General features: G+C 50.8%; 2 protein-coding genes across 3 annotated transcripts in view; both read right to left on the minus strand.

The window, feature by feature from the left end:
- The window catches only part of SLC29A1 (solute carrier family 29 member 1 (Augustine blood group)), a 30,658-nt gene extending 23,144 nt beyond the window's left edge, over positions 1-7,514 (minus strand). The window contains exon 1 of one of the 2 annotated variants that reach the window (XM_031964768.1): positions 7,200-7,514. The gene's annotated coding sequence lies outside the window, so the exon portion shown is untranslated. Of the gene's footprint in view, positions 1-3,637; positions 3,739-7,199 lie in introns of those variants that run through there. The other variant, XM_031964767.1, reaches the window with a different exon arrangement.
- A 2,085-nt stretch (positions 7,515-9,599) lies between these two features.
- Positions 9,600-11,045, minus strand: MYMX (myomixer, myoblast fusion factor). Its single transcript, XM_023503014.2, has 2 exons — positions 10,549-11,045; positions 9,600-9,926 (listed from the first exon to the last, which is right to left on the minus strand). The coding sequence occupies exon 2, from the start codon at positions 9,898-9,900 to the stop codon at positions 9,673-9,675; it is 228 nt and encodes a 75-aa protein (XP_023358782.1). The 5' UTR covers positions 9,901-9,926; positions 10,549-11,045; the 3' UTR covers positions 9,600-9,672.
- Between the last annotated feature and the right edge of the window lie 938 nt (positions 11,046-11,983).

Raw genomic sequence — 11,983 nt, forward strand, 5'->3', positions numbered from 1 at the left:
CTCACCTACACTTTTGAGGTCCCCTCTAAATTTGAGTTTTCACAACCTTGTGGCTTAAACTTCTCGGTCTATAAAGTACTCTTTGTGACTCCATTTGAGATCTTCTTGAAAGATAATGGAGCGGTTGGCATTTCTTTCTCCAGCTCATTTTACAGACGAGGGACTGAAGCAAACAGAGGTAAGTGGCTTGTCCAAGGCCACATAGCTAATAAGCATCTGAAGCCAGACTGGGACCCAGGAAGGTAAGTTTTTCTGGATCAGACCAGTGTTCTATCCACCGTACGACCTCACTGCTTCCATAAGGCTAACTATTTCCCTTAAATGGCCAAGAATACCGCAACACTAGGGAAATCCCAATAACCATATGCAAGTCTCATGCAAATAATCATTCCTTCCTCACAGACGGAGGAGACGACAAACATAAAGTGTCTTGCAAAGCGTAAATCCCTATATAAATGTCAGCTATTATTGTGGAAAAGGATGAGGCAACAAACGGCCTCTTCACCTTCACACCAGGATTAATTACTGCAATAGCCTGCTGGCTGGCTTTCCTGCCTCAAGTCTCTTCCTGCTCCAATTCATTCTCTCTCATGGTTTGCCAAAGTCATCTTTCTTAATTGCAGATAAGAACACATTACTTCCCTATTTAACCAAGGCCAGTAGCTCCCTATTACCTCTCGGATCAACTATAAAGTGCAGTTTGGCATTAAAGCATTTTACAACTAGAATACTTTCTGGATTTCTTGTTTTCTCCTACTACTTTCCCCCTCTATTCAGTGATACAATAATATTGGTTTCCTTGTTGTCCATCTTCAAACAATTTTTTTTTTAACTGGACTCCTGGAATGCCTAGAATGCTCTCTCCCCTCATGTCTGCCCACTGGCTAAATGTTAGGGCAAAGGCCTTTCCTAGTCCCCCGAAGGCTCATACCTTCTCTCTGAGATTATTTCCAATGTAAGCTGTACACTCTTGTTTATGCATAATTGTTTGCATCTTCTCCCTTCTCCTTTCCCAGATTGTTTGCTACTAAAGAACAAGAACTGATTTTTGACTTTCTATGTATCTTTAACACTTAGCACAGTGTCTGGACACATAGTAAACGTTTATTAAATATTCTTGTCCAAGGTGTCAAGATCCCTCCCACTGCATCTTGGGAAGCTCGATGAAGTGGTCTTGGTTTAGCAGCTAGGTAGTACACTGGGCCTGAAGTCAAGGATGCCCAAGCTTCAATTTGGCCTTAGCTATATGACCTTAGTCAAGTCACTTCCCTTCTGCCTCAATTTCCTCATATGCAAAATGGAGAAAATAATACTACTTCCCTCAGAGGACTGTTGTAAGGATTAAATGACATAATAATTATAATGTGCTCAGCTCTATTAATGTTAACTATTAAAATTAGAATTATTCCCGGAATAGGTAGAAGAATCAAATCTGAGACACTTGAGTCCTTCTTACAGAAGGAAGAGATTTAGCCAAACTAGAGCAGGTTTAAGAGGGAAGGGTCGCTGCTCTGGAGAGGCTAGCTTGAATGTCAGATTTTCCCATCACATGGCAGAAAGGGAGAATCTTTTGGCTCCACCAGTTCCACCTGAGGCAAGGTTCAGTCAAGAATCCCTGCACCCCACCCACAATGGCAGAAAGAAGGAGGGGAGATTTACAGGCAGAGCCGAGTTGTCTTTGGAAAGGATGAAGTGTGGAAGGGAGCATATATTTTGGACTCCCCTCCTTTTCTCTTCCACATTACAAATAGCCAAAAAATTCAGGCCTAGTAGCCCGATCCTGCCACGCTTCTCAGTATCATCTATTAGCTCCAGTTGCCCTAGCCTCTTCTTCCTTGCTTTTATCTAAGTCCCAGGAACTGTTTGTATCTTTATCCGCCCCTACCACCAGCAGCCAAGCAGGCCAGGGTGGGAGGGAGAGGACAGCAAAAACAGAGCAGATGCTGCCAGGAGCATCTGGGCTCCCTCAGCCTGAGACTTGACAGAGGGGAGATGTTGCATGGAGTCAGCCTCTGACAGGGCAGACTCCTCCTCCCCAAGTCCCTCTGTCCCTGCATTCTGAGTCCGCTCCAGCGTGCCCAGAAAGATGCCCCCCCCTCCCAGTAGTTCCCCGTGACTCCTACAAACTTCCCAATGACACGAAGCAGGTGGGAAGGCCATGAGAACACCGGCTTCCCAATTCCGAAGGAGCTGAGAGGCCGAGGAAACCTTTCAGAAAACACACAGGGGTACCTACACCTGGGCTGGCGAATGCGAACACGGAGACAGGGCAGGATTTGGAACTTAACCGGGGAGTGCTGACTGGGTGGGAAGTGCTGATCTAGGAATTAGCAGAAACGGGGAAGAGACGGGTTAGTGGTAGGTGAGAGGGTTTGTGAAAACAAGGATTAGGGCCGGGGGAACGGTAAAGCAGCGCCGCACTACTGACCTGCGATAAGGAGATCTTGGGGAGGGGCTTTCTTTGGGGGAGCCAGGGAAGGGAAGAGGGGGGCTGCGCTCTGCCCTGGCCCCTTCTTCCTGGAGCCCTGTGCTCGGGGCTGGGAGACAGAATGTAAGAGAGCCCCGCTTAGTAACGCTGGAGTACACGAAGGAGAAAACGGCCAGGGTTTCAAAGGGCATCTAGTGGAAGATTTCAGACAATTAGGCGAAGCATCTAAGAATATCGAGGAGCCTAGATAAAAACGTGTTGGCTCAGATAAAGATGAGATAGCATGTGGAGACAAGGTGGCCGGCCCGAGCGTCTGGAGATAAAAGAAGCAGAGACTCATTTCCTCCTCTCCAGAAGCGGGGCGGGCGGGGGTAAGCATGCTGAGGGTAAGGCGGAAGGGGAGAAAGGAGAGCCTGGCAAGCAACGCCGGGCTTAAGGGACGGGGGCCGTCCGCGAGTTGGCTGGGCTGGGGTTGAGGCCGAGCCCTCGCTCTCGCCGGAGGGGTCAGGGAAAAGCGGTTTTTGTCGGCGAGGCTTGGCGGCGGGGGCAGACCCGGACCCAGACCCCCGGGAGCAGACGCACCTGCGCCTGGATCGCGAGGAGGGGCCGCCGGGGCAGGGGGGATGCGAAGGGGGGGCGGCAGAAAAGGGCACCGAAAGCAGAGTTCGATTCCGGCCTCTTCCACTTTATAACTGGGGCCAAAGGGCATCCCTGGCCCTTGCTGATCGATAAAGCTCTGGGCAGAGCCGGTTCTGCCTCGCGGACCCGGCCGGCGCGGAGGGGCACTGCCCAAGCCGCACGGGAACTGTCCCAGACCGTCCCGGAACGCGAGGCTCGGGCCCCTCTCACCAACCCGCCGGGCGCAGCAGCCAACCCGCCGCCCGCCGGCTTCCCCCCGCCTTTTGCCCGGCCGGGTGCGGGGCGAACCCGGAGCCCGCCGTAAGCCCGGGCCCTCCGGGGCGCCGCGCGGTGCCCCGGGCTCCGATGCCCCCCCGCCCGCCACGTGCTCGGCTGCCCCAGGGGGTGGCGGGGGGCCGCAGGAAACGCCCCGGGGCGGAAATCCCCGCGCGCGCCCCCCGGCAGCCCCCCGGCAGCCCCCCGGCCCGCCGCGCGGCGGGGCCGGGGCTCGCGGGCCGCTCAGGGGGTGCCGGGCCCCCGCTCTCCAGAGTGCCCCGCCTGCCCCTCCCCGCGTGCGCGCCGGGAACCCACCTGCCGGGTCCGGCTCCTGCAAAGCTCCGCTGCGGCTCCGCGCGATGCCCGCGCCTCTCTCCCGCACCCCCGGCCCCCTTCAAAGCAGCTCTTCCCCAAGTCCCGCCCACTGCGAGAAACTCCGCCCCACACGGCCGGCCCTCTCCCTCCGCCGCCTCCTCCCCCCAAGCTCAGCCCCAGCCCCCTTCCCAAAGCCCGGGAAGCCAGCCCCATCCCCCTCCTCGCGACACCCGATACCCCCTCTCCAGAACTCCGGGACTGTCCTTCCCCCGCCTCTCCTTCATGCGCACTGTGCCCCCCTCACCTCCCCGATGCTCCCGCCACGAAAATGTTCCGTCTGCACGGTCTGGGGCGCTCGGAAACCCCATTCTATGGAGACCCCTCTTCTGCTGTCGTGCCCCCCTCCTGAGCCGCAGAGCCTCCCTCCAGCCTTCCTCCGAAACCCCCAAGCCCTAAAACCCTAAATGTTGTCTCGCCTCTGGCAGGTTCGCCACTTTCGGAAGGAAAGTCAGCCAGCCTGGAGAGCTGTCCCTTTCGGGGGATGGAGGAGCCTTTTGTGCACCCCCCACCCTCAGCACCGGGCTTGGCACATAGTAGGCATGTTAGAGCACGATCTAACTGACTTGCTCTCTCCCCTCCGTTACCCTTATTCTCCAGATTCAACCCCTTTTGCTCCCATAGACACTAAGGCGTCCCCAGCACTCACCGTTTTCCTTTCTAAGCTCCCGTCTTTTCCCCAGCTTTATTTTCTCTTCCCCCATCCTCTTCGACCCTCAAAGCTGAACTCCCTTATTTATATTTCCCGTAACTATATCCTTTCCTGAGCAGGATCACTCTTTTCATACCATTTTGGTTCTCTATGCACATGGGACTCCCTCAACCACATCCCATTATCTTTGTTCACATTCTTTCTCCACACTTTTACACGGGTTGGGCGAATGTCACAGTGAGTTTCTAGATTACAGCCCGCTGCTGCTCTGGACTCACACTTTATCCCATATTAGCTTCCATGATGAGACACACTGAGAATGAGGGTGAAAAAAGATTGGGATGTCTTTTGGAGGTCCTAGAGGTCCTAAAAATCCAAGGCCCTCTGTTGGCCCCAATCTCAGTGCTAATGAGTAATCAATTAAACTAGATTTAGCCAGCAGACAGTAAGAGTCCTACTGGGGATAATGGGATCATAAGGGAAGTTTCTGAGAAAACAATCCCCCAACTTCTTGACAAGAGCTTAGGAAGAGGGATATAGTTTATAATAAAGTATAGAATCAGGAAGGCCTGAACTCAAATCCTGCCTTCAGTATTTATCAGGAACGAGTGAGGAGCAGCCTCACTCTCTGCACCTACAAAAAGGGTAATAATCGTACCTGCTCCAGAAAGTTGTTGGTGGGGAAATCAAATAAAATAATGTGTTTGAATTGCCTCACAAACATTAAAGCATTATATAAATGAGAGCTATTATTTTTATTAGAGATGGAAGATGTTTAGAGCTTACTTCAGTACCATTGTCCCGCTGCCTTCATTCAAGCGCCAGCTCTTTAGGGAGGTAAGATAAAGCTAATTAACAATAATAATTACCACCAAGAATTCCTCAGAGATAATCAGCCCAAGATAGGGAGATAAACTTCTCTAACATAAGCACCCTTAATGGAAGAAAGGAAGGAGGAATTCTATTCACTCAATCTTTTGTGCCAAATGTTTTCTCTGATACAGAGGCCCAGCAAACTTGCATAGATATAGATTCACAAATACTCCGGATTCTCCATAATATAGCACCAAGGTCCCCACGTCCTTGACTTTAAAAGGTCATCTGCTCTGGCTTCAGCCTGTGTGGGAAGCCCCAGGGAAAGAACAATCCTGTCTTTCTAGGAGACTCATAGGCGTGGACCCCCTCCTTAGACCTCCGTGCAAATAGGTGTGGCCAGTGAGCAGTGCTGTTGTGTCTAAAGAGGGCCCGGCGTGGGAAGGGAAGGAGAGGGAAGTGGTCACTGTCTTGGGTCAGAGTGGAGGAGGCTTATTCTTTTGTAAACCAGCCCCCCTTCTCCTAGGGCTGGGTGGTTGTCAACCGCCCTGGCTGTTATTACTGGAGGGCTGCCCATCATCCCGCCCAACCTGGGCACTAACCCAGCTCTACTACCTAGGCACCCAGCCAGCAATTCCTCCCCCCGCAGCCCCTCCCCAGGAAACTGGCCTTCTGCAGAGGTGGTTTTTGGACACAGGTGCCCCCTGGTGGGCAGCCCCGGGAGGCCCGAGGCTGTCCCAAGTGGAAACCCTCTGTTGCTATGCTAGCCCGTGTCCACCACACTTAAGAAGCACATGCCTTTGGACCTCACAGTAATCAATACTGATCTCGCCATCTCACTATAGGTTCCCTCTTAGGTGATTGGCAGTGGGTTTTGTGGAGGTTGGAGGCAGGGAAGAATACCTATCAGGAGGCACTGGGTAAATCAGTTTATCTTGAAGATGGGCAAGGGAGGGGCTATAGATTATCTCCAACGTCCCTAATCTGGCCCTAAAGCCTTTGATTCCCATCCCTGATAGATTGAGATTATCTCCAGATCTTTCTTTGTCCTTCCCGGGCACCTTTCCCCTTCAATGCCTATAAACCTTTCTGTGCAGGTGACCAAGTTACCAAGCTCGGGAATGTGTGACTTAAGTGACCCTGCCTGTAAGTCACAGGCTCTGCGTGTGCTGTTGCACACCCCAGGCAAGTCCGTGAAGACTGTGTCTGTCCTGTTTGTGTTGAGGGTGCCAGCCTGGAGACTATTCTTGGATGTCCGTGCGATTTTCATAGTGTGAATAAGTATGTGCAGACAGGGGTCTGGGGGAGGTGATTTTTTTTTTTTCTTTTTGCTGTCCTACTGCTCTCTCACCTCCCTCCCCCTCTCCCACCTTCCCACTTTCCTTAGGTGTGCAGCCCTACCCTTTTTTTTTTTTCTCAGACCATTGACCACTCCCTCAGCCCCAACCTCTGGACCACTGGAAAAGGGGCGGGGACGGGGGGCGCACATTGATGCGGAAGGAGTCCCTTTTCTGTGCTCTTGGCCTCCTCCCCTGACTCCAAGCCTGCATAAATACTCCTATTTCCCCTCCTCTTCCTAAAGGGCCAGGCAGGCCCCCTAGATTCCTTGGCCCCGATGTTCCCGAAGCCCCCACATTTGCCCCGCCCCGACTTTTTCGGGAGGGCCTTTCTCATACACATTCCAAAAGCCCCTCGAATCTCCCCCCAGGTTACCTGGGTTTGCATTCCCCAGATAACCTCTCCTTTTGTTCCCCCAGACACTTGCATCTCCATCTCCATCTCCTTGCTGGCAGTCGCGCCTCCTGGGCTCCAAGCTGGTCCCCAGCGGCCAGCCAGCCCCGCCCGGCGTCCAGCCAACACCTCCCCCCCTCCCCCGCGACCCCGGCCGCAGCCGGGAGGGAACCGGCTCTTCTCAGCCCCTTCGCAGGCTCGGAGCTGCCCCCCGCGCAGCCAGCACGGCCGCCATGGCCGCTGCCGGGCCGGGGAGGAAGGGGCGTCCCGGGCCAGTCCGGGGCTGCGGCGGCGGGGGTTCTCACTCACCTCCCCGCCCTCGCCCCCGCGCTCCGGGTTGGAGGGAGGAAGGCCGCGGCTCGCGGTGCGCAGCTGGCCTTGGGCGCCGGCAGAGGAGCCAGTCTGTCAGTCTAACCGGGCGCTCCCATCGTCGGGACGGAGCTGGGCGCGGGGGCCCAAAGCGAAAGGGGTCCAGGCTCGGGTTCTCTGAGGTTCTAGCAGGCGAGAATGATTCCCGGAGTAAGAGGGGTCAGCCGGCCCCGGGAACGCTCCCTGAGGGAGAGCTGGCACTCCCCGCTGTGCCCCGAGGCCCGCAGTGCCCGGGGGCTGGCAACGCTGGGGAAGCGCTCCCTTGGAGGAAGTTAGGGAGACGCCTCTCCCGCCGTGACCCTCCTCGGCCCTTGCGGGGCCTGAGGGGCAGAAGTTGTCCCCTAGAGAAGAAGCTTTGGGCTCCTGGGGTGGTATCTGCTACACAAAGTAGCTGGGACTCCAGCTCGGTGACAATTCCTTGTAGCAAACTGGGGGAAGAGTTTTGAATTCTACACTAAGCAAATTATTGAAATTTATGTGGAAATCAATCTTGTTTTTACGTCTTGATATCAGTTTCATACTTGTGGATATCTGTCCTTACCTATATCCCCAAGCCTGTATCCTCTATGGGAGCCTTGTGTCAAAAATCCAGGATCCCTATTCCCAGAAAAGTTAGATTCTTCCTCCTCTTCCCTCCTCAGCCTCTTCCTCCTCTTCCTCCTCCCTCCTCCTCCTCCTCTTCTTTCTCCTCCTCCCTCCTCCTCTTCTTCTTTTCCCCCTCCTCCTTCCTCCTCTTCTCCTCCCATTGTTCCTCGATCCATCCAAAGTCCTTGGCTCAGCCTGGCCTAGCTTCCTCACTTCTTTAAGGACCAGACTTTGCCTTTTCATCACAGGTTGTCTCCCCTACCTAGAATGCTTTCCCTAATCACTTCCACTTTTGGCTTCCTTCAAAGGCTCAAAAGCTTAATCTGTTCCATTTCAACACCTCACCCTTAAATCTCAATCAGTGCTTTCCCTCTGATTATCTCACATTTAGGGTGTATATATTCTTGTATGTACAGAGTTGTTTTGCACATTATTCCCCTCCGTTAGAATGCGGGACTCCTTTAGAGCAGAGTCTCCTGTTTTTGTCTTTATCTCCAATGCTTATCACTGTACCTGGAATACTGTAAATCCTTAATAATTTAAATGTTTGCTGACTTTGTTTTTTACTTCTCTTATTTTTAGGAAAGGAAATTGTGGCCTCTCTTTCTCCTTGGGAAAATCCTCTTTGTCTTCCAAATCTTACTGGTCTTCCAGTCTGGCAAATCTGAGACCTTCCCAGGAGTTGCTGAGAGTCACTCGGAGTCTTATCTTTGATTCCCTACAAGTTCATTGGAAAGACACCCATCCCCTCACTCAAAGCAGATTATTTTTGACTCTACTCTCTTTGAATCCACTTTCCTCTGAGTGAAAATTTAGGATGAAGGATTAGGTCAGTGATCTCCCAATTAGGCTGATCAACTCTCAGTCTGAGGCAATAGATTCACAGAAAAGCAGAACAAATAAGGTTAGACACAATGAAGAAAGTCCTGGCAAGGATGGATGGTGGTGGATAGAATGTGGAAGCAGCCCCTTCCTTGCCATTTGTCTGAGCAGAATTAAGAGATTGTTTCCCTTGGATCTGGGGACAAGGACAAAGGTGGGTGCCCTGAGTTCTAATCCCAGACCTCCCTCCTGGTTATATTCTGAATCTAGACTTTGAATTCTTCCTTCAGCCTTCATAAGGGAGTATATCCAGAAAGGGGGAAAAAGAATGCGAAAGAAGGCTTGAGAACAAAGAGGCACGGGTGATTCAGAATTAATTAGCTGTTTTTCATTTTCCACTGGACAGATAAGGCAGCAAGCACTCAGAACCAGACAGGTTGCACTGGGACCAGGCACATACTCAGCCCACCAACATGCCTTTGCCAGAGGGAACTGGGGGAAGGGATTATCTGAAAACTAAAGTCGGGGTGTGGGAAACCCCCAATTAAGACACCTTTCTAATCTTTAATGTAATCTCGCCTCTTCATCAATCAATCAGACCAGATAAAGCAGGACAATCCAGTTCTTGGCGACACCCCCACTGAGCAGAGTAAGAGTGGAGACCAGAGTTTAGTGATTTCTGCGGGGGAGTGGGGGGGACAGCTGGAGTCCAGAATTGCCAGTGTTGTTGGGAGCCTTTCTGTGCATCCTTCCCACCCCACCCTCACCTCAAGAAAAAAGACAATCTGAAGACTCCAAGGTCCCTTTCCTGGAAAGGTCTTTTTCTTCCTCCTCCTCCTCCTCCTCCTCCTCCTCCTCCTCCTCCTCCTCCTCCTCCTCCTCCTCCTCCTCCTCCTCTCCTCCTCCTCCTCCTCCTCCTCCTCCTCCTCCTCCCTTCCTTCTTAGCCCAGGGATAGAAGAGAGCTTCCCTTTGGGCTTTTCAGTCTTGGGGGTCCCCACCCCAAATCTAGCCTCCCTTGGTCTCTACTTTATTTCCCTCTGTATCCGGCTGGTTCCGGACGCTGAGAACATAAAGAAGACAGCCCAGGAGAGCTTGGCGAGTCTCCTGAGAGCCCAGGCGTTGGGCCAGGCGTCGGAGCAGGGGCACGAGGTGCTTGCGAGCCAGGCGGGCAGTGGGCAGCAGCAGGCGGGACAGCAGAGTTCTGAGCAGCAGTGGGAGCAATGGGACAGGCATGGTAGCAGGCCCAGCTGGACACAGCACTGTGGAATGGGAAAGGGTAGGATGACCTAGATCACTCCTCTCAGGCCCATTATGGCTCAATTTCTAACACCTCTATTTTACAGAAAGGGAGCCTTTTTTGGTTTGTTTTTGGGGGAGGAAAGGAGAATCTTGTCACCCATACTCCTTCTGGTAATGTCCAATTCTAGAAATTGCTCTTTTTTTTTTTTCCCCCATATACTTTCAAAACACTTTCCTTCAGTTCCCTTCTTTGGTTTTTCTTGAGGGAGAAAGGACATGCAGTTTTCTCCTAATTGCACAGAGGAGAAAATTGTGATCCAAAGATTTCTCAATTACTTGCCTGGCATCAGGAAATAGTTTTAAAAAGGACAAAACCCTAGGCCTTTTCCATCTTCTCAACCCAGGCTTCCTTCTACTAAACCTCCCCAATTATCAGTTAGCCCCACCTTCCCTCTTTAAACACATTTTAGCTTCCTCCCTAGTTCCTCTTCTCTTGTTGAACCATATTTTCTGTGCATTGGGTTTATCAAGACAGAAGAGTCTTCCATAACTGCCCCTCATTTTGGTCCTTGCCCTCCCCATCTCAAAGAATCGACCCTTTCCAACCCTTTCCATCCCCAGCAAATCAGGGCAGGTTCTCACCTGTCTAGTAGTGGTATTGATCGGGGTCAAAAAATAAGTATTCGATATTCTTTCCACTACACCAAGTTGAGCTGTATTTCACAAAGTTCATGTATTTCTGTGCTTGTCTTTCCTCTGAAAAAATGAAGGGTCTTCTATCTAGATCTTGTTGCTCTCTTCTTGGCAGAAAATAATTTCTATTTAGGGGATGGAAGATGGATGCAGAGGAAACACCAACCAGCCTTGCCCCACCCACAACAGCTGGGACAAACTTGATAGGGAGGGGACTAATGGAGGGGAGACAGCTGGGGAAAGTGGGGAGTGGCAGGGAGGCACAACTGAGGTAGCAGCTGGCATTACAAGGAAAGGAGGTCCAGCTGGATGCTGTTGCACACTGTTCTTCAGTCCAGAGGGATTTTGCTCATCTTCAATTTCCTCTACTTCCTACCTATTCTGCCGGGCCCTTAGAAAGAATGCCTTGGGGGTTTAAGTAGAGACTAAGTAAATATTCTCTTAAAGTCTCTTAGGGACCTAGACAGGACAATCATCATTTTTCAAAGGAAAGACAAGTGAAGAAAAACATGAATTTTCTAAAATACAGCTTGAACTTGGTTGTAGCAGAAAGAAAACACTGAATATTTACCCTCTGACCCCATCAATACCACTATTGATTAATATACTCTGAGAAGATCAAAGACAGAGGAAAGGTATAATATATACCCCAAATGTTTATGGCCACCCTTCCTGTTTTAACAAAAAGCAGGGAATGAAGTGGGTAGAGTGGCTAAACAAGCTGCAAGCAAGATATGAATGTAATGGAATCTTATGACAAATATGAATTCAGGGAAATGTAAGAACTTGTACCAACTGGCACAGAGTAAAGTAAGCAGAATCAAGGAAGCAATTGACTTCACGATCACAATAGCATTTTGATTTAAGCAATGACTAACTCCGACTCTGGAGGACTAATGTAAAGGATGCTTGCTATTTACACAAGTTGTGGTGGAGGATATATGCATAGAATGAGACATTCCTTGTCTATATGACCAATGTCTTGAACTGTTTTGTTTAACTGTCCTTTATATCAAAGAAGGATTTTATGATAGTGACAGAATCTTCATTGGAAAATGATAGATTTTTTAAAAGAACTTCAATAGACTTATGTGAACTGATGCAAAATGAAATGAGCAAAATCAGGAGAACACTGTATATAGTAACAGCAATATTATGCAATGATCAATTGTGAATGACAGCGATTCCCAGCAGTACAAGGAGCCAAGACAACTCCAAGGGACTTATGATGAAAAATATCATCTGTCTCCAGAAAAAGAACTGATAGAATCTGAATGAAAATCAAAACATAACTTTTTACATTTCTTTTTTTAATCTGTTTTTGTTTTTGTTGTTGTTGTTTGTTTGTTTGTTTTTGCTCAGGCAACTGGGGTTAAGTGACTTG

The sequence above is a fragment of the Sarcophilus harrisii genome, chromosome 4 (genome assembly GCF_902635505.1).
Source record: "Sarcophilus harrisii chromosome 4, mSarHar1.11, whole genome shotgun sequence".
Taxonomy (NCBI): Eukaryota; Metazoa; Chordata; class Mammalia; order Dasyuromorphia; family Dasyuridae; genus Sarcophilus; species Sarcophilus harrisii.

Excerpts from the sequence above, each read along its gene's own strand:
- MYMX (XM_023503014.2), bottom strand. The coding sequence starts at position 9,900 with ATGCCTGTCCCATTGCTCCCACTGCTGCTCAGAACTCTGCTGTCCCGC.